Here is a 22,017-nt window from a genome sequence, read left to right on the forward strand (position 1 = left end):
TCATGCCTCGCCCCCTTTCATTGGCCACGCCCCCATGTTGAACACTCCGCCCCCTTGCTCTGGCCCACACCCCGCCTTCAGCGGTCTTAGGCCCCGCCCCTTTCTCCAGCCCCCGCCCTTCTCATCAGACTCCCGGGCTACGCCTCCTGCGGTCTGGCTCCGCCCCTGGCTGCGGCGTAACCGCCCTTTCCCCCTCCCGTTGGCCCCGCCCCGCGCCACGCTGGTGGCGGTGTCGCGGGGGGCGGGGCGAGGCGGTTTCGAGGACCGGCCAGCGGCAGCGGCGCGCGCTGGGGTGGCCCGGGCTGGGAGGTAGCCGGGGCGCGACCCCTCCCCCCACGTCCGCCATGAGCTTCCTGATTGACTCCGGCATCATGGTCACCTCCCAGGTACCGCCCGCTCCCCGCCCCCGCCCAAGCACGGCTCCCCTGCGGGAGCAGCAACGGGAGGCTCCGGGCGACCCTGCCTTGGCCCCACCCCCTCAGGCCCGGGCCTGTTTGACGCGGGGTCGCCGAAGTTCCCCCCCCCCCCCCCAATCCCCAGCCTAGCGGTGACGTGGGGGCGGCGCTGCGACACTAACACGCGTCATAGCCTGAGCGAGGGGAGACATTGCACCGGCGCCCCCAGCCCAGCCCAGCCCGCCCCGCCCCGCGCGCAAAGCTCTGTAACGTCTGTGTGAAGAAAGTCAAACAGGAAGGGGGGGCCGCGCCCCCCGCCCCAGCCAGCACCAAGTTCCTCCATCCTGCCCGGTCCCCGGCTTTAACCCCCCCAGACCAGCACATTCGTTCCTTAGCCTGGCCATGCCTCACGTTGCCTGTGGGTGGCTCACTGAGATCCCCAGGGTTGGGGGCTGAAGGGGCTCCCCGTGTATGCAGTGGCCCAGTGTGAGTGTGGTTTCACTGCTATCTTAGGCTGCCTCCCCTTTGGCTCAACTGTGTGGTTCCCAGCCCTTCCCGTGCCATGATTCTGTGCTGCGGCAGAAAAAAGAAATTCAGGACTTGCCCCTATGTGACTGTAAAGAGAAGGTGGTTGTAACCCTTCCTGGACCTGTTGGTGACCCTTGTTGAAACTCTGCTGCTCTGATCCACACTGGAATAAGATTATATAAAATCTCTTAGCTCAGTCAGCATCCTTCAATTACCAAGGCCTGGTCTACGCTGACCTGGCGATTCGGCGACTGTCAACCAGAGTTATGCAAGCTACGCATAGTAGCTTGTGTAACTCCCCGTCGACTATTGTGCTTCCTTTCTGCACGGCGTCTTCAGTGCACTGCGCCGACGGGAACCGCGTTCCCATCGACGCAGCACTACGCCACTTGAGGAGGTGGTTTTACCCCATCGACTTCTGTATCGACTGAGTGTGTCTTCACTGACCGCTCAATCGATCCAGATAGGTTGATCTGACGGCGGCAGCGACTTTGCCGCTGTCAGTTTAGACATGCCCTAAAACAATATTCAGCTGAATAAAATAATCTCAGGATTGTGATTCCAAGCAAGGTAAAGTGACGGATTATGGAGAGCTGAAATCTTATTACCCAGCATAATTGGTACAAATCCAAATTTGCCCTGTGTGGGAGCACATGGAGAAAGTTCAGGCTTCTGTTCTTGAACTGGCTTACTTGGCTCTGTCTTTGTCCAAGATGCTGGTTACTCATGACCTCTCCCTCCTGCTTAGAGTTAGAAATTTGCTACAATTTTGCTTTCTAAATTTGAAAGATTATAAAGATCTGTTTCTAGAAAGTATTTTTTAACAATAATTGTTGGAGCTTAGGCACATCATTGTCCCTTGATCCACCTGCAAAGCAGGACCATCTGCATCTCTTTTATTTCCTCTAGTTTCCATCAGTCATCTTTCATTTAGTCTCTACTTTAGACCTAGCCATCTTCTCACTTGGAGCCCTGTTAACCTCCTTTGTCTCCTGTCGTCCTCTCCTTGTTATTCCAGGTAAAATAGATCATTGCCCTGTTATAGCCAAAACAATTTTATCCCCTTGTGGAGGAAAAAAACCCCACTCACTTGGTCTATCTCACTTGCTAGTGGTCCGATCTCTCCCTCCCTTCTCCCTATCCAGGTTCTTAAAACAGTGACGTCTTTCCTCTCTGATTACCTCTCAATACAACTTCCCTGACTGCTTTCAGTCGGGTTTTTGACCATTTCACAGTGCTGAAGCTGTCTCCTGCATAGTAATGACTTGTGCATTGCCTCTGATGACACATCATTTTCTTCTTATCCTGCTTGACTTCATTGTGACTTTTGAAGACTGTTGATCACTCTGTTCTCCTTGAGCAAGTCTCCCTTTCACTCATTTTCTGATATGATTTCTTACCTCCTTAAATTACTTCTTTCATCTCTGATGGAGGCATTACATCATCTTCAGAAACATCAAGGTGGGTACTTAAATTAGTCCATGTTATTGTGTCAATTTATTACTATTATTCTTCTCTTCTGTCCCCTCTATTATTGGCACACTCACTTATGGTGACTTAAATTAGACTGTAAAGTCTTCAGATTGTCTCCCCCTATTAGGTAAAAAATTATCTGTGTACTTATAGTCTGTATTTCTCTGCTCCCTTTTGTAGCCGTTCTTGCCAGCTTCAATCTTGGAATCACTTTATGTAGATAAGGAATTATTGTAGGTGTTCACTCCCTAACCTTCTGTCTGATGGTAATAAGTCTTACCTTTTTCTTACCCTTTTGCTATCAATCATGTTAAAGACTGAAGTCCTCTTTGTTCCTATTTCTCTAACGGCTCTCAATCACTCTCCTTAATTCACTTTAATTTTCCTTTCAAGGCAAAAATGTTTGGTCTTCCTTGATTCATAATTTCCAGAACTTCCTTGACTGTAAATCTCATTCTTCTGTTTCAGGATCACAGCCAGAATTTGTCCTCACATGCTCATTTACTGCTTATTACTATTTACTTCTTTATTCCTTCCCTGCTTTCTGAACCTCAGGGGTCCATAATGCTATCCAATTTTTAATATGCTCTCAGAAGTGGTGATGTATCACTGCCATCCATTCTGCTTTTCTGATCCTATCTCTGACATCAAAATTATTTTTTTTAAAATACATTTTAACAAAGAATCCCCCATATTCTTTTTGTTCATCTTCTCTTAACTTATATCCACCTGTTTTTCAGACAGATGCCTTTGTGCTGTCTGGGAGACAGATGTGGTCCTGTGGCTAGAGCAAGGCATTGGCAGTCATCACTCCAGAGTTCTATTCTTAGTTCTGTAATTCCCTTTCCCTCCCTCTAAGTCACTTGTCACCTTAAACTTTTTCTCTTTCATTTAAACCTCTCTGTCTAAAGCATTATGAGATAGCATAAGGCTGCTATGCAAAAATAAAATTCATTCTATATCTTCATTAGTCTAGAGAAAGAGCAGACTTCTGTAATGTCTGCTCTTACCTAGAAGAGGCATGTATTGTGAAATCCTAGATGCTTGTTTTACCTCTATTTCCCACTTCCTCTGCCCCCTCTCATTGTAAAGTTGTGCATTACTGAGTCTGCAGTAAAGGAGTGGTACTCTGTGTCTTAGTTACATTTCATCTCACTTTTAATCTCTTCCTCTCCCCACAGTAACAGTCATTTTGGATCTCTCTGGTACTATATACTTGGGAACTGTGTTAAGAGCAGGCACTATAGTTCTTTCTTTGTTTTGTCTGATGTAGAGTTGCCCAGAAACTTGAGACTTCATATTTTGCAAGTTGCTTTCTAACCAATACCTGTGGATTGGTCTCTCTCTTACAGGTGCTGTTCTTTGGATTTGGGTGGCTGTTCTTCATGCGCCGGCTATTCAAGGACTACGAGGTGAGGAGGGGCTGTTTCATTCAAACTCTGACTCTTTACATCTTAAAGTGAAACTGTCTCCTTGAAATCTAATCCATTTAATAATGAGTGAAAAGCAGTTTGGGATACTTCCCCTTCCTTATAGTTCCTCCCCCCAGCTGTATTTTTGTCGTTTTACAGTTACATTTTCCTGTTTTTAAAAAAGAATGTTTTTCTCCTCCTGTTGCTATTTTGAAAGACCCATCCAGACAGCAGGGGAAATAGTGAAAGTTACCATACAAAGTGCTGTTAAATGTAAACAAATTGAAAATGTATATATATTTTCCTCATCTCTCTTGGTTATACTCACCTTGGGTGTTCCTCATAACAGTAATAGGTACAACATTTTCACACACAGACTGATTTTTAAGTTGATAATGTCCCTTGAATTTAAATTTTGGAAAAGTGTTTAAAAGGACAGAATGACTGGACTGTTGGGAAGAAGCTCATGGGGAATAAAATTGTGACTGTGTAGCAGAATGAGAAGGTTATGAGAGAGAGTATTATGTAGGCTAGGAATGGCCAAAGTGCAGGCCAAATGTTTGGAATACGATCCATGGCTTTCTTTGTCTAGAATTCAGAGTTTGGGCCAGCTGAGACTGCAGGGCCCAGCAAAAGATGCACCATCTTGAGTCACGTGGTTTGACTGCATTGCATGCTGGAGCATGTAGTCTCTCTATATACAGCACCTCTGTCTTAAATACAAAGGTAGTTACAATCAGCTCAATGTTTTACAAACTGGATGTAGCCCTCTGGCTCCTTGCAAACTGCTAGTTTAATCTCTGTTTTGGCAAGGTCCGGACAGCTCAAGTATAGACCCTGTTTTGTGCTGAGGCACATCATGGTTTATTTCTCCTGTCTGATATGTACATGGCCAGTATCCTGTGAGGATGGAAATGACTCTTATTTCTGGCTTGTTTGCTCCATCACAGGTGCGACAGTATGTTGTGCAGGTGGTCTTCTCTGTGACCTTCGCCTTCTCCTGCACCATGTTTGAACTCATCATATTTGAGATCCTGGGAGTGCTTAGTAGCAGGTGATTATGGGGTCTACTAGCCATGCTTTCCTAGATAAAGGCCTGGCTTTTGTTTTTTTCTCTAGCTGCTCTGGTACTAATTCTGAGTCAATTATTCCCTATCAAGGAAAAGCTATAGGCAACATTGTAAATATTTCAGTGAAGACATTTGAGCAGTATGATTGTTCATGTGACTGAGCATGAGGCTGGAAGCCAGGAGCTCCTGAGTTCCCATCCAGTCTCTGTTACCAACTTGCTCTGGGTCCTTAGGACAAGTCACTTATCTACCTGCCTCAGTTTCTCCATCTATAAAATAAGGATTTTGTTTATGCCATTTCCTTCATAGGGGTGTTTTGAGGATTAATTCAGATACTGTTTGCAAAGTGCTCTATAATTATAAAGAGCTACAGAGAGTATTTGCTCAGTGCTTGGTGGTGATGAAAATATCAAATAAGATGTTATGTTAATTGAAGAGTAAGAATGATACCACAGGAACTATAAATAGATGATACAATCTTACCTTGTAATCAGTACTGCTCTCCTAATCTAAAATGACTAAAGGCGTGGAGTGAGGACGTCCAAATAAAAAGATAATTCAAAATATTAGGCCTGCTTAAGAAAGGAACAGAAAAAGAGGAATGTAGAGGCTGCCAGCTGGATGCTCCTACTTATTTTTTCCCGTGATACAAGAATAAGAGTGCATTCAAGGAAATTAAAAGGCAACATGTTTAAAATGGATAAAAGAAAATCTGAAATCTACTTCTCCCAATGTATTACTAATCTGTGGGATGCGCCAACGCAGTGTGTCAGTGTGGAAAATACCTTAACATGAGTACCACTATAAATAAGAACATAGTAAATTACACTAGCTAGGAAAAATTGACAGACTCTCATATTCTCTTGCTTTGGGGCATAAATTGATCCTTGGCTGGAATTTGGAAGAAATTTTGCCTTATTGCTCATTTAGGTGCATTATGGAGTTGCATTGGCCACTGTGTACACAGGATACTTGATTAGATGGCCCATTGCTCTGTTCTAGTATGCTAATTCCTTTTTCATGCACATTTGTGAGTTCTACAGTAAGATCCAGTATGGGATGTCCTAGTGTGCTGCGTTTAGGCAGATGTTATCTAGCTGTGTAACTTAGGGCTGGTGTACACTGGTGACGGCAGTCGACGGGAGATACCCAAGCTATATAATATCTCCTGTCGATGTACTTAGTTGACGTACCACAGTGTCTTCATGGTGTTGCGTCAACAGGAAATGCCCTCTCATCAACGCAGTCTTACTCCTTTTGGGGAGATGGACTAATAGCGTCGACTGGAGAGCCCATCTCCCATCAATTGAGCAGGTCATGAATCAATCCCACTGCATCCCACAAGCCCTAAATCTGAAAGAGAGGGGTGAGAGGTGTTCAGCTTTAAGGGGACTCATTCTCGTTATGATCGGGCCTTGACCAATCTTCTGATTCCTTTTCAGCTCCCGGTATTTTCACTGGAAACTGAACCTGTGTGTGATTTTGCTTGTCTTAGTCTTCATGGTGCCTTTTTACATTGGCTACTTTGTTGTAAGCAACATCCGACTATGTAAGTATGCAGATTTACTGCAGTGAGATTGCTAGGTCTGAGAATTATGGTTCACAATGGGGGGACAGGCCGCTTTCTCTCTGAAGGATGTCTCTCACTTTTCCCCCTAATCTGGCCATTCTGACTGGGTAACTCCTCTTTGCCCATCTCTGAAAGTTCTCAGGGCTTCCAGTGTGACAGACTATTCACTCTGGAAGTAATTAAATCAACTGTTGGCCCTTAATATTTTAAACAAGGGGGAGAGGTCATTAAAAATATCAGTATTCAGTAATTTGTCTCACTACATGAGAGCTGATTATAATTATTTATTTCTCCTTGCCTAACATCAGCCACTGCTATGTCAGTTCTTCCCTTCAGCCATGTTTCTACCCCTTAATGCTTCTTTCTGTTTCTTTCCTTCTTTTAGCTTTTTCCCATCCCTCCGCCCTCTGACTTGCATTTGCTTGTTTTTCAGTCTTTGATAAATTTAAAGCACCAAATTCTAGCTATGATACCTCTCTAGGTTGAGAGCCCCCACTAAGCAGGTTGGGAGACATTCTGCATGATACCTACAGGTCATGCAGTTTTTCTCAGTTTTCTTATTTTTTTCTTCCTGTTTTCTTCCCTTTCCTGGTTCTTGGAGGTGATTGGTGCCTATTGGTAATATTATTGGAATCTGTTGCTTTATCATTTGCAGGTCAGTTGGCCCTTACAGACCTTGCATTGGCTGTTTTGTTTTGGGGGAAGTTAAATGAGACAGGCAAGCCTAGTAAATTAGTCCTTGCTCTTCTCCCCAGCCCTCCTCAGATGAGGATCTAGGCTCCTCATTGGCTGACATACCGCTCTACGACTGCTTACTCTCTTGTATGGTAGTCCTTTCCCAGCCTTAGCTGCTGAAGTTCGCCATCTCTCTGTAGTTACAGCTTGAGTATGGAAGGTGGGTGCACTGATTGGGGATGAAGAGGTTTCTGGCAAAGGACATATGGGATGGGTGTTGACTGGGTCACACCTCCTAGTGGCTAATGACTGTCTCTCCTCCCCACCCTAGAAACTGGTCAGTTCTTAGACAGTGGGAAGTATTCTGTATTGACATAACCCTGTGCAACCCAATTGACTTTACTGCTCCCATTAACTCTTTCCCTCTGTGTGTTCTTACGAGTTAGTCTCCAGTGTCTTCCATTTTTCCTGCAGATTTTTATCCTCAGAACTTTGATCTGCTCATTAGTCCTTTGTATTCCTTTTAATATCTTCCAGAAGCATTGTTAATTCTGGTGGTGTTTTGGATTCCCCAGCTGCATTCTTCATTGATGGATTTTAATGTTCCCTCCCATTTGTCTTTAATCATAAGATTGCTTAATTCCTGCTGGAGAACTTGTTTTTTATTCATAGTATTTTTAATTAACAAAAATTTCTGTTGGTCAGAGCTCAGGAAAAATGTATAGTTACAAATCCTAAAGCCTGGGTCACAGATGAACACACACTGACCCCATCAGATGTAACGTTTTCTAGCCCAGTCTTCTGTGTGCATTCAGAAGCAGGGCTAGAGTTCTCCAACCCAGTCCCCTATACAGCAAATGGGCGAAATACAGTTCACAGGCTCTTTCAATTGCGGGAATTGTTCCCTTATCTTATAGCACACTACAGGCCCCAGCCCTGCTAATGGGGGAAGGAAATGTTAACAGAAGGCGAAGTCAGAGATCTGCTCCGTCCTTGCATAAGTTAGAAAAGTTGATCAGGCATGTTGCATCTCCTTAAGAAATGTAGCAGCATGTGTTCTCCCAGTGTGTGGGAGCTTCAGGGTGGCTTATACCTCCCTGAAGAGCAGCCTTTTCCAGAGCTCTCACCAAGAGTCAACACTGCTCTTCACTGTGCCTGTCAAGGTGACTGAGTCCCAGTTTCATAAGGGTTAAAGTACTAGATACTGTTAGCGCTACAGCAGTGCCAGATCGCTCCTGTTTTGACCATTTGTATGCAACAGTCTTGGGACCATCTAGTAGTGAAACCTAGACACAGGAACTTCCTAATAATGCCTGTTTTTTCTGTTCCTTTTCTCAGTGCATAGACAAAGGCTGCTCTTTGCTTGTGTTGTTTGGTTGACATTCATGTATTTCTTCTGGAAGCTGGGAGATCCCTTTCCTATCCTCAGCCCAAAACATGGTGAGTTTTATGTTTCTTTCTCCTCCTCCTTTGCAGAGATAGTCCTTCAGCATCTCACCGTCTGGCTCTTGGCAGCTCTGTGAACTGAACTGCATTCCATAGCTGATTACTTACTTCTGAGAATAAGCTCTGAAAGTCAGGAAACCCCAATGAACCTTTAATGTCACCACAAGACAGGTTCAAACAGCTGGACTACCTGATTCATCTGAATTACTTTCCTTCCTGGAAACAGCAGAAGTCTAGCAGGTCAGGAAGCCCTGGCAGAATCTGGCGGAACTTATACTTTGCCCACATTTTGTGGGAGAGAATCCCCAAAATGTAAGACCTAAATGTGATCCAAGTTGACCACCATGTGTACTCTTTTGAGAAATGTTTCTTTTCTTGTGGATGCTAAAGCAAGTCCATGGAAGAGGAGAACTTAGAAAAAGCAACACCCATTATTGAATAGTCAGTATTATTGAATAGTCAGAAATCTTGAGACTTGATTTTTGTTGCCATGTTTTTCTCCAGCTCCTATTGAATGAGTGAGAATTCTGTGCACAGAGGTGGCTGCTGAATCAGGTCTTAAATGCTTACTGGATGAATTCTCCCTCATTTGATGAGCCCAGCATTGAAAGGACTCAAGAAGAAGGGAGAAATTAACAGGCTGGCCTGCCACTTTAAGAGTTGAGATGTTTCACCTGTGATTTCAAAACATTTTTTTCTCTCTGTGAGAGAATGTCTGATTACTTCACACCCCACTGAAATCTACCCATCTCTGGGATTGAATACTGCAGCTATTTATAGTGTAGAGCAATGTTGCACAGCAGTTGAGGAGCTGTGTATCCATTGCAGAAGGAGCTTGGGTTGGTAGAATGTAACCACCCAGCTGGAATTTTGGCAGGTCACTGGAGCTCACCTTCTTAATCTATGTGCAAAAGTACCATGGAACATTTGACCACTGCAAATTTCAAGGACCTAATTTTTTAAATCTACTCTGAAAGACAGCACTTCCACCCACACAGTGCCCCTTAGCACCATATGCAGGCATTGGCTAAGACTACAGGAGAAGAGCGCCCTCTGCTGTATCACCAGCATGATTAATATATTCTTTAGTTTTCCACTAAAACTTTTTTTGCCCCCAGTCTGACTTTATAAAAAGAACATTTTGTATGTCTCCCCTCTGATCACAAGAGGAGGGATGCTAGGAAAAGCGTGGGATATATTGATGTAAGCGAATGAACATGTCATTTTTAAAGGCATCTGTTTTATCTGCTGCTGTATAACAGCATATGTGGCGAAAGGCCAATGTATTGTTGTTCTCTAACTGTGTAAATCTGCATGTGGCTGCACATGACTCTGTGGTCTCAATCCCCTTTTGTTAAGGCCTTTTGCCATTGTTTTCATCATTTATTTCCCTTCCCTGAAGCATGAAATGCGACCTGGCTCTCTGCCACCTCAGTTTTGCAATCATATAAGCATGTGCTGTGTGTAGCCACTGCCCTGTATCTCATTCCCCAAAGGGGAGTGCTGTTTACTAGTCCATGGCACCAGATTTCTATGAAAACCCGGTGTATGGTTGTGGCTGGTAATAGAAGGTTGGGAAAGACAAATGAAACTTAATCCAAATTTTGGTACTTAGCATTGTAACAACTCTGCAGTGCAGAGCCTTTGTCCATATTTTATTATATTGAAGAAGTGTTTTAGTGTGAATTTAGTGCTAATGCAAAACACTAGCGTCTCAGTTCAGGGCAACTGCACCTGTGTTCCCCCTCTGTGGTCCCTTGAGGGCACCTGCTACAGGCTCCTCAGCACTCACCTCTCTTGGTGACCCATGTCTCTCTCCTGACCAGGGTTTTCCAGTTCCTTGCTTACACTGAGATCCCCAGCAAACCAGACTGCCTAACAGGGCCAGAGTCTGCTCTTTGCTCTCTCTCTTTGAATACTATGAACAATGTCATTGCCAGCAGTTGCAAGTTACCCCACAGCCCATTCTAAGCAAGCATGTGTATTTTTAAGGTGAAAGCATAACAGAGAAAATATATAAAAAACAATAAAAGTGCCTAAACATATGTTAAGAGCTTACTGGGGGTCACCCATGAGTCTTATGCCAAAAACCTTCCAACCTCTGCCAGGAAGATTGGACAGAAGATCCTGTCCATTTGCTGGATCGGAAAGAAGGCTGTGAGTCAGTTTAAACTCAGGCTATTTATCCAAAAGTCCCTTTTTTGGTCTGTTGGTCTCTGGAGAATCCAGTCTGAAAATATATATGAGAGCCTCTCTAGGTAGTGGTACCTCTCTGGAGATGTTAGAATCTGAGTGAATTTGCCTAATCACCACCCAGTGTTTTAGTTCCTGGAGGAGCTAAGGTAGCTCTGCCTCGTGGAGTAGATCATACATAATAAACAGTGGATAACAAAGGTATTGCTATATCTTCCCCCATAAAGAAGTTACATACAATCCTGGCTCACAATTATACATAAATGTAATGCCATAAGATCTTTCAGGGATATTGCTGGAAATTGCCATATCTGTCACAGATAGTACCTCTAATAATCTCTGTATCCACAAAATGGATATAGCACAGCCAGCAGCAGCATAAACTTCACCCTACCCCAACCCCATGCCCTGCAAGCATGTGTCAGATCTGATATGGATGAGGGGCCAGTTTTGATCTCTGTAGTCACGTCAATTCTTGATCTTTTTGCTGAGAATGATGCCCTTGGTGCCATATACTGCTAGTCATGAGCGTGGGCTTTGTGATATGGACAGATGTCTGCCAGAAAGTGAACTGAGACCATCAAACAGCCATCATATGACACAGACTGGTCACTCCTGGGCTAGCGATTTAGAGAAGAAGGACAATATGCAGCCCATTCCAGTCTCCTACAGGCTCTGTTTAGCCTTGATTTCCTGTCCTGTCCTGTCCTGTCCTGTTTTTAAACCTGAAATGCTTCACTGGGAGACCGTTCCCTTCCTCCTCTCCCTACCCTCTGCCTGCATATACTTTCAATAACCTCTAGCACCTGGACTCTGAAGGCAATTAGTTTGGTTAAGCAATTAAATGAGTGCTATCTTCTTTCATGTGGCCACCAACATTGTAAAGCAGTACAGTAAAAGCAACCCTTTACTGACATTGTCATCTCTTTCTCAGGAATCCTGTCTATAGAGCAGCTCATCAGCCGAGTGGGTGTGATTGGGGTGACACTTATGGCTCTCCTCTCTGGATTTGGTGCTGTCAACTGTCCATACACATACATGTCCTACTTTCTCAGGTAACCACAACTTCTTGGAATTGTTTTCTGTACACTCCTTGAGATTTTTCCTTCCTGCTGTGTGCACTCTCTCAGGTTCCCCTAGGTCACTGACCAGGTTTGGTCCTGGTCCTTCCTTTCTCTTCCCCCTTAAGCCTGCTGATTCTAGCTGTCCCATCTACACTCCAGGACCCCTCCCATCACTGATGTATGCTCTCTTCACGTAGTCTGTTCAGTTCCAATTTGTTTGTCCCACATGGTTGTCCTTGTTCACATCCTTCCTGGAGTGAAGTACCAAAGCTAATGGGGTGTTGTGTGTATTATTGCAGAAATGTGACAGATGCAGATATTCTGGCCCTGGAGCGCCGTCTCCTCCAAACCATAGACATGATCATCAGCAAGAAGAAAAGGTGAGGAGAACAGAAGAGTCAAGATACTTTAATGCTGATGGCATCTGCAAATTGTAGGGATAGGGTGTTCTTGGAATAGCCAAAATCTTGGCTGTCAGGCCTGCATTAAAGGAGTGTGAAGTAGTTGCATAACTGTATCAGATAAGATTCCTTGCTCTAGTGAAACAAGTGGCCTGATGGGGTTAGAGTGCTGTATTTTATTGTAGCAGTCATTTCATGGCCTGAAACAAAATCTGCTTTGTTGCATCGCAAACCTGCATCCTAAACAATCTCATTTTCCACTGCAGTGGCACTGATTAAGCTTCTTTAGCAATTTTGTTGCCATCCGATGACAATTAAGTGGCCTGTGTGAAGTGATCTGTTATTCCCAGTCTATTTCCTAATGAATGAATGTCCATGTCCTATAAAACCAGTTGTCTTCCTTGTTGGGAATCTCAGAAGAGCAACTGGTGCACGGAGAGTAAGTTCCTCTCTCTCCCTTAGGTGTGGTGTATCCTCTTCAGGGTTGAAGCATGTAGGCAGGTCAGTGTGGGGCAGGTTATATTGCTATCATGTCTACACTAGCAGTGCTTAACTGTTATGGTTGTACTATCATCCTACACAGCAAAGCACTCCTAATGTGGATGCAGTTATACTAGCAAAACTGCATTTTTGCTGGTGTAGCTATTCTAACACTTCCCTCCTCCCCATCTTCCCCCAGCGCAATAAGCTGTATTGGTAAAAGCACAGCTTTGGCGATATAATTGCATCTGCACTAGGGACTTCTGCTGGCACAGCTATGTCAGTCAGGGATCACACATCATCACACCTGCCTTATGTAGCTGTGCAGTCAGAAGTCTGTAGTGTAGAACTGGCTATATCCATTCTGCAGATCAACAGAGGACTTCACTCTCATAGGTTGTCAACCTGGCACTAAATTCACACAGCAAATTACTGGAAGCAGTCCCCCAAGCAATTGCTTCTGGTACATAAATGTCATAATATGTCCACTGCAGAAGAATTTTTAGTTGACTAAGCCCTGTTGGCTGACTCGTTGACATTGGTGCATCTTTAAACACTCCTCTTCAGATGCTAGATCTGATTTAAGTTATAAAGAGAGGAAGGAGAAATTCTACAGTTTCAGACAGTGAACTAAGGTTCAGTCAATAATTGCAGTGATATTTTGACAGACAGTAAATGGGAAGAGAATTGATCAAACCCAAAACCCAGTGGTTTAATTTTGGCCCACTGTCTTACAACACAGTCAGTAGCTGTCCTCATAATACAGAAATATGGCCTGCAGAGTTTACGGGACCTAGCATCCAATGATGCATCTTGAACCAAGTATTGTGGCTGCATTGTACAGCACGTTGGAACCTCTAGTCTCTGGTTGCCATATTGCTGTCAGGGTGAAGGTATAGATGGTTGGGATTTGCACCTGGCTAGATTAGGCCTACCTTCCAGCAGTCAAAAAGCCTTCTGGATACAACGACATCCCTAAACCATTAGGAAACAGCATCTGTACTGTATTAAACGCCTGGAGATGATATTTAACTCCATAGTCCAGAGGTCGGCAGTCTGTGGCACATGTGCCAAAGCCATGCTGCTCTGTGCTCGCTGCTGACACTGCCGCCGGAACGGGGGCTGCAGACCCACCACCAACATTGCCACAGGCACTGGGAGAGGGGTGGGGGGAAGATTGGGCACAGCCCTTTGTTAAGGTTGCCGACCCCTGCCATAGTCTGTCATACAAAATGGAAATTGCCATCAGCATCCACTAAGACTATACTGGGTGCTCAAGTTCTGTATGATTTTGTTTGTTTTTCCTGACAGAAGAGTGTATGTCATAATTGGATTACATGTGCATAAAAGGCAGAATTTAAAACAACAGACTTCTGTAAATCTGAATGCAGTGTCACTCGGTAGAACTGAGAAAGAAATTAGAAAAATGGCGATTTGTTCTGTGCAGTCATCACTAGATTTCTATTAGTGGCCTGTTAACTGCATGATTGTTGCCTTTTCAGCATTATTGATGGAAAGTCAATGTTTCCAGATGCACCTGAAGCTTGTGAAACAATCTAGACGTGAAATGGAAAGTTGGTTTATTTACTGGACTTGAGATTTCTTCTCTCTGTAAGGCTTTGTCTGCACATAAAAGGCTTTGTTGATATAGCTATATCAGCAATGCCCACTAGTGCGGATGCAGCTTATACTACCAAGAGTGCCTTTTGTCATCATAGCGTGTACCAGTTCTCCAGATGTAACAATTTATACTGGCTAAAGTACTTTTTTGCTGGTTTAATTGCATCTACACTAGAGCTTTTGCCAGCATAGCACCGTCTGTTAAGGATGTGATATTTTTTTCACACTCATAACCAACAAAGTTATGCTGGCAAAACTTTCTAGTGTAGACCAGGCCTAACCCTCCCGACCACCCTGTCCACCTCGTACCAACCCTCATTCATGGCCTCTTCCCTTTCAGCTATAGAAGAGTGTTGCAAATAGGTTTCCCACTATGTTTTTTGCACAGGAATTGTTCTCTAATGTTCTGCTGTCCTTAGGTCCAATCAAGCAAAGACTAATTGAACCTCAGCCTCAAAGGCATGCAAAAGGCTATGCATCTAGAGACAGATCTTGCATGGTGAAAGCTCCTCAGGTTTGAATTGCCTAGACTCTCTAAAACTATAGTTTAAAATCTGAATAGGGAGAGCTCAGCCCTTCTTTCCAAAGTAGATGCATTGGGTTCCATGCAGGTTGTGTATGGTCTTCAGTAGGAGGTCTTACAATTTGAGTTCCTATCTGCTCTGTATGGGCATGAAATATCCCTAGCATTTCTTAAGTGTTGGGATTTGCCTTAGTAGTCTAGACCACATATTCCCTTACTCCCCATGTTGTTGTGCAGAATGTTGTGTGCTGGTTGCAGTTTACCCCAGAAGTGGTTACATTTCACTTCAGCACAATGCAGCATCTAGATGCTAAAGAATTTGGACATCATTGGGGTGAACTGTGCTGTATGATTGTAAATGTACTTACCAACCACGAGTTAGAGGTGGGTGGAAGAGAGCTTGGATGAAAATGTCCCTCTTGTTCTTTACTGGGAGGCATTGTCCTGCTGTATTGGCATTGGTGAGGCCTCAGCTGGAGGACTGTGTCCAGTTCTGGGCATCAAACTATAGGAAAGAGTCCAGAGGAGAGCAACAAAAATGATAAAAGGTGTAAAAAATCTGACCTATGAGGAAAGGTTAAAAAACTGGGTATGTTTAGTTTTGAGAAGGGAAGACCAGGCTGGGGACCTGTAAGTCTAAGATATGTTGAGGGCTATTATAAAGAAGACAGGACAGGGAGGACAAGAAGGAATGGACTTAACGTGCAGCAAGGGAGATTTAAGTTAGATAGTAAGAAAAGCTTTCGTACTATAAGGGTAATTAAGCACTAGAATATGCTTCCAAGAGAGGCTGTGGAATTCCCATCATGGGAACTTTTTAAGAACAGGTTGGACAAACACCAGTCAGGGATGGTCTAAGTTTATTTGCTGTTGCCTCAGCACAGGTAGCTGGACTTGATGACTTCTCGAGGTCTCTTCCAGCCCTATGTTTCTATGATAGGGAGGAATTAAATAGTTATAGGTTCTCCATTATTGGAGAACTTCTCCTCTGTGCTGTGCTGGTTGTCACAAGGGTCAATATTTTGAGTTGGGAGGGAGGGGTGCTTTTGCTTAAAATAATTATCAATGACCTTGAAGAGGGCTTGATGCCAAATGTGGCTCTGTTGGCTGCAGATACAAAAAAGGGGACCAGTAAACACAGTGGAATCATAGATTGCATTGACAATGCTATGAATAGGTTTCAGCTTAGGGGTGGATAAGTGGCTCACACATTTCAGTGCAGCGAAATGTTGAAGTAATGAGGCTGGGAGTCAGCAGTGATTATAGGGATTATGTTGTGATGTAAATGGGAGCCTGGGGGACAATATACAGCAGCTGCTTTTGTATTTGAACCAGTTCTTGAAGTCTTGTACAGTTGGTCCAAAGCATCCAGTCTCGTAATGGTTTTACATGATTGTGTTTTATGAAAGCTTGTCACACAGCCCTGTAATGACTTGTGTACCACAGAGCACTGCTGCATTCAGTCCAGTTCTCTCAGCTCCGGGGAGAATGCTGTTGTACAGTGACAGAGGTGCTCCGTGTGGGAGAATTGGGTTGTATGGTCACTGAAAGGCCCCCTGGGATTGAAAACCGTGGAGTCACATGATCAGGAAGAGGACATGGATGGCTGACAAGTCACATGACTGAGACCATTTGAATATTTTTAATTAGTGTGAAATCCATTCTGTATTACTGAATCCTCAATAGCTTTGTGGTTTGTTTGATCAGGAATGGATTCCATTCCTGAACTGAGTGCAATGTATGTGTTTTGGAGCAGGATTGGTGGTGGCATGAATGGTAGGGGTGTCTCTCTGCACTAAGTTTCACAATGTCTGTTGCAGAAAGCATCTTTTTCTGAGAACTTGAATCTTTTCTCTTTCCAGGATGGCAATGGCTCACAGGACCATGTTCCAAAAAGGGGAAGTGAACAACAAACCCACTGGCTTCTGGGGAATGATAAAAAGTGTTACGACGTCGGCCCCCGGCAGTGAAAGTATCCTTCCTCTCTACAAATCAGTGCCTGTCTGCAGGGCCCGAGGCTAGTTCCCTGCTGAGTGGAAATGGGATTTAATTAGGAAAAAGGACAGGGAGGCCAGTTGTTAAGCATTTATATATCATACAGCTCTTCACAAAGCACAGAGTAAGAAACACTCTTTGCCCCAAAGAGCTTATATTATAGCACAACAAAATATTGGACATCTGCTCAGGTAAAGGTTGTTGTAGGGAGAGTGTTGATGAGAACAAGGTAGAAAGGAATTCTGCAAGAAGGGGTAGGAATGGGCTTGGCAAATAGCGGGAGTTACAAAAAGACAATAGTTTCTGCCAATTTATATATGCTGAGCATTCAGGATTCTAATCCCCCAATCTGCTTCAAGGTAGGGACAGGGAACCTTACTTAGAACCAACAGAAAGGATCATAAGTGTATGCATGGTGAGGAAGATTCTCTACATGATTTGGTAACCAGTCTATAACTTCCTGTAGAAGGCCTATAGATGATGATGGAGTAAAAGTAACAAGGAAGTTCTAATGGAGATTAAGGCGTACGTATGTTATAAAAACTAAGCAGTTAGTTTTGGGAGAGACTTTGGTTCCATTTGGTAGTGTGGATTCCTCTGCTTGTGATACAGAGATCATTTGTGTGACCCTGTTGAAGGGACCATACTGCCCGCATTGTTAAAATTGAGTGTGCTGAAGAATCTATCATATGAGAGTTTTTGGTGCAGTTAAAACTCAGATTGTGTCTGTGCATGGAGCCCAGCAATGGAGGAACCTCAGGGTTTGTTTGTTTCCAGCAAATGGTAGGAAATTCTACAGGATTCTACCCTTAACTCTTCTGGTTTGCCAGATCTGTCCCTTATCCAGCAGGAAGTGGATGCATTGGAAGAGCTGAGTCGGCAGCTTTTCCTGGAAACTGCTGACCTGCATGCAACCAAGGTACAGAGCAAAGAGCCAGTCCAGATGTCTGATGGACAGATTGATAGTCCAGGAGAGGATGAGCAGAATAGGTAGAAGTAATTTTAAAGTCATTCAGCTGGCAAAGACAAAAACAGTAGCTGATTTCTCAGCTGTGACACAATATTGTGAGAGCCCATTTCTCAGTTCTGGGGGTCAGATGGCAAGCAGTTGTTCCCAGTTCATATATGCATTGGAACATGGTCTCAAGAAAGGCTGGCAATCCCAAACTGTGTTGGGATAGGAGAGAGGATAACCAAGGGGCCTGTGCTCAGTTTCCCCTGCTAATAAGGCCCTGACCAATGTTTTCTTTTGCAGCTTGGCCTCACAAAGTACTGAAGTGGCGAGTACTTATGTTCTATAATAGTTCTTTTTTTAATACACTTATCAGTGCTAAAATGAAAGGGTGATTTAATGGAAGCCAGGACTGGAAGTTTGGCAATCTGGATTCTCTTTCCAGATCTTTATTAGCTGTGACATCTTCGCTCTTAACTGGTCAGTGCCTCAGTTTCCCCATTTATAAGAAGAGCTATTGTTACTGCTCTGTCTCACATGGACTTGAGAGGTTTATTCCTTAATGTAGAAAGACAAAGTAGTCATTGCTGCTTTTACTGGTAATAGTTTAAAATGTGTGAATTTGAATTTGATGTGAACCTGGAAATGTTAAATGTGTGGGTTTTTTGTTCCTTTTCAGGAGAGAATAGAATACTCCAAAACTTTCCAGGGGAAATACTTTAATTTCTTGGGTTACTTTTTCTCCATCTATTGTGTCTGGAAAATCTTCATGGTACGTAAATGTTGTATATTGTTGACCATAAACAATTTGTACGGAGGGTTACACCTCGCTTAGATTGTTTGACACATAGGGGGAATGAGACTTTACACACAGATTCTTGCCTGGACCTTAAGAGTATTCATCCACTTTCCTTTCATGCTTCCTGCTCCTGGAAATTAGTCTTTAAATGAAATTGGCATCCATTTGGAATTACCATGTTTCTTACAGCATTGTGTGTTTTCATGCATTTTGTATACTCAGTTAATTCTTTAGGACTGTTCTGTGATGAAAAACAGAGCAACGGATGTTGCTGTGTCACAAATTTAGTTGTGCTCTGTATGCCACGTTCCTTTGCACTGATAACACTTCTCTCTCCTGCAGGCAACCATCAATATCGTATTTGATCGAGTTGGGAAGACGGATCCAGTCACAAGAGGAATTGAGATCACTGTAAATTATCTGGGAATCCAGTTTGATGTGAGAACTATTTAAAATCCTCACTTCCATCAGTAATTCCTGTTTTATCTATTACTAACTATACTGATATTGTGGGAGCAGCTGATGGGGACTGGTGGGACTCTGAGCAGGGGCTTGGATTTCTCTAAGGTGAGAAATATAGTCTGAACATTGCTCTTAGTACACTGACTAGTATCGGAACTTAATGGTCACTCCTCTCACCATAAGTTATGACTCACTCGTGCAAGTGTCTTTTATGACACCCTGACTCCATACCTATCATAGAATGTTAGAGTTGGAAGGGACCTCAGGAGGTCATCTAGTCCAACCCCCTGCTCAAAGCAGGACTAACCTCAGCTAAATCATCCCAGCCACGGCTTTTTCAAGCTGCAGCTTAAAAACCTCTAAAGATGGAGATTCCACCGTCTCCCTAGGTAACCCATTCCAGTGCTTCACCATCCTCCTAGTGAAAAACATTTTCCTAATATCCAACCTAGACCTCCCCCACTGCAACTTGAGACGATTTCTCCTTGTTCTGTCATCTACTACCACTGAGAACAGCCTAGCTCCATCCTCCCTGGAACCCCCTTTCAGGTAGTTAAAGACTGCTATCAAATCCCCCCTCATTCTTCTCTTTTGCAGACTAAACAAACCTAGTTCCCTCAGTCTCTCCTCATAAGTCTTATGCTCCAGCCCCCTAATCATTTTTGTTACACTCCGTGGACTCTCTCCCAACTTGTCCATATCCTTTTTGTAGTGGGGGGCCCAAAACTGGACACAATACTCCAAATGTGGCCTCACCATTGCCGAATAGAGGGGATTAATCACTTCCCTCGATCTGCTAGCAATGCTCCGACTAATGCAGCCCAAAATGCTATTAGCCTTCTTGGCAACCGGGGCACACTGCTGACTCATATCCAGCTTCTTATCCGCTATAATCCCCAGGTCCTTTTCTACAGAAGTGCTGCCTAGCCCGTTGGTCCCCAGTCTGTAGCTGTGCATGGGATTCTTCTGTCCTAAGTGGAGGACTCTGCACTTGTCCTTGTTGAACCTCATCAGATTTATTTTAGCCCAATCCTCCAATTTGTCTAGGTCACTCTGTATCCTATCCCTACCCTCTATCTACCATGCCCCCTAGCTTAGTGTCATCTGCAGACTTTCTGAGGGTGCAATATACCCCATCCTCCAGATCATTAATGAAGATGTTGAACAAAACCGGCCCCAGGACCGACCGGCTACCAGCTAGACATCGAGTCATTGATCACTACCCGTTGAGCCCGATGATCTAGCCAGCTCTCTATCCATTTTATAGTCCATTCATCCAACCCATACTTCTTTAACTTGCCGATAAAAATACGGTGGGAGACTGTATCAAAAGTTTTGCTAAAGTCAAGGTATATCACGTCCACCGCTTTCCCCACATCCACAGAGCCAATCAGCTCCTCATAGAAGGCAATCAGGTTGGTCAGACATGATTTGCCCTTAGTAAATCCATGTTGACTGTTCCTGATCACCTTCCTCTCTTCCAAGTGCCTTAAAATGGATTCCTTGAGGACTATCCCCATGCTAGAGATGAATGTAATGCAGCATTAGCCTATGGGGATCACCTTTACAGGGTACAGCATTTTAACCATGTTTCTAGTGAAGTTAATGCTGAAGGAAGGTCCACTCTCTACAGAATAGGCCTAGCATGGGCTATTACCATCTTGCATATCCTGACCTAGAGGGGAGAGAGGGTCATGGTCCCGTGAGGCACAAGCATTCCATTAACCCTCATCTTAATGGAGTTATTGCTATAGGTGGTGGTTTATAACGCTCAGGCAGAGATTTGTGTTTAGAGCAGAGAACTGAGAGTCAGGTAAGATGGATTTTTGTTTGTGGCTCTGCCATTGACTTGTGTCCTTGGAGAAGTCACTTAACCGTTATGTTTTCCCATCTGCAAAATTAGAATAATACCTGTCTTATGGGGTGTTGAGACGTAACTGTTTACAGAGCACTTCAGTAGAAGGCGCTATGGAAGTGTCAAAATGTGGAGGGGCACAATGGACCATGTGTGTGCACTTACACTGTGTGAACTTATAGTTCATGTGACTAGATCTGAGGACTTAAATTAGTATTTATTAATAAGAATGGGCAACATACTCAGCTTTGAATAAGAGATGAATAGTGTCTGACCTGCAGAACTTAGTCTGTGTTAGTGTATTCATGGACAGACAGCATTCACAATGAACATTCTACAGGTGTGCGCTTGCACAATTTGTATACTAGTTTGTGATACATGAAATGACTCCACCACCCCTTGTCTTCCATTTGAATTGGGACTTCTGTTTTTTATTTCAGTTTTCACTTGTAAAGTGTTAGTTTTCTGATGCCATGTAAATAATTACACACACAAACTACATTAAAGAGACATGATTAAGATTACAAAGTCAAGCACTCAAATATTAGAAAATGCCAGCATTAAGGTTGCCTGTGCAGCCTTAATTTAGCTTTCATGTGCGAATGCATTATGTTACAGCCTGTAATTACATGATCACATACTATTTTTCCTCTCTTTCCCTCCCATTCCTTCCTCAGGCTTCCTAAGCCTGGTGAAGGAGGAGGAAAGGGAATAATTGGAATTACAACAGAGAGAGGCTCCCTGATCTCAGTTCAGGTGTCCTGGACCCTCAGGGAGGATTGATTTTAAATCTAGGCAGTTTAAATCACCAAGTGGAAAGCTTCTATTTAATCATTGATTTTTTTAATCAGCTTTTCCATTTGTACTACTTTTATTTTCTAAAGGAAGGTACATTCTCACTGGTTAATCTAACCATTAAAAGATGTTGATTTACAAATAAATAGCCTTTACACTAGATTTGGTACATCTTGTTGCTGTCTAGGAAGGCACAAAACTATATATATATTTATTTTAAGCAATTATATAGCTTAATATTTTCAGATTCTTATTAATTGTACATTTTTATTATATTAGAAAATAGTGAATGATGTATTACTTATTTAC

The 22,017-nt window shown here is 43.5% G+C and overlaps 1 protein-coding gene across 2 annotated transcripts in view; it reads left to right on the top strand.

The window, feature by feature from the left end:
- Positions 1–263: 263 nt before the first annotated feature.
- GPR89B (G protein-coupled receptor 89B) overlaps positions 264–22,017 on the top strand; it is a 32,113-nt gene continuing 10,359 nt past the window's right edge. For both annotated transcript variants that reach the window (XM_067546329.1, XM_067546330.1), the window contains exons 1-11: positions 264–386; positions 3,749–3,808; positions 4,759–4,862; positions 6,321–6,427; positions 8,462–8,563; positions 11,697–11,817; positions 12,126–12,206; positions 16,713–16,822; positions 17,676–17,764; positions 18,477–18,569; positions 18,939–19,034. In XM_067546329.1, coding sequence (XP_067402430.1) covers positions 345–386; positions 3,749–3,808; positions 4,759–4,862; positions 6,321–6,427; positions 8,462–8,563; positions 11,697–11,817; positions 12,126–12,206; positions 16,713–16,822; positions 17,676–17,764; positions 18,477–18,569; positions 18,939–19,034 — 1,005 coding nt within the window. In that variant the 5' untranslated portion in view covers positions 264–344. The remainder of the gene's footprint in view (positions 387–3,748; positions 3,809–4,758; positions 4,863–6,320; positions 6,428–8,461; positions 8,564–11,696; positions 11,818–12,125; positions 12,207–16,712; positions 16,823–17,675; positions 17,765–18,476; positions 18,570–18,938; positions 19,035–22,017) is intronic.

The sequence above is a fragment of the Emydura macquarii genome, unplaced genomic scaffold (assembly GCF_026122565.2).
Source record: "Emydura macquarii macquarii isolate MOO-44397 ecotype Brisbane River unplaced genomic scaffold, CSIRO-AGI_Emac_v2 contig_1119, whole genome shotgun sequence".
In the NCBI taxonomy this organism is placed as follows: domain Eukaryota; kingdom Metazoa; phylum Chordata; order Testudines; family Chelidae; genus Emydura; species Emydura macquarii.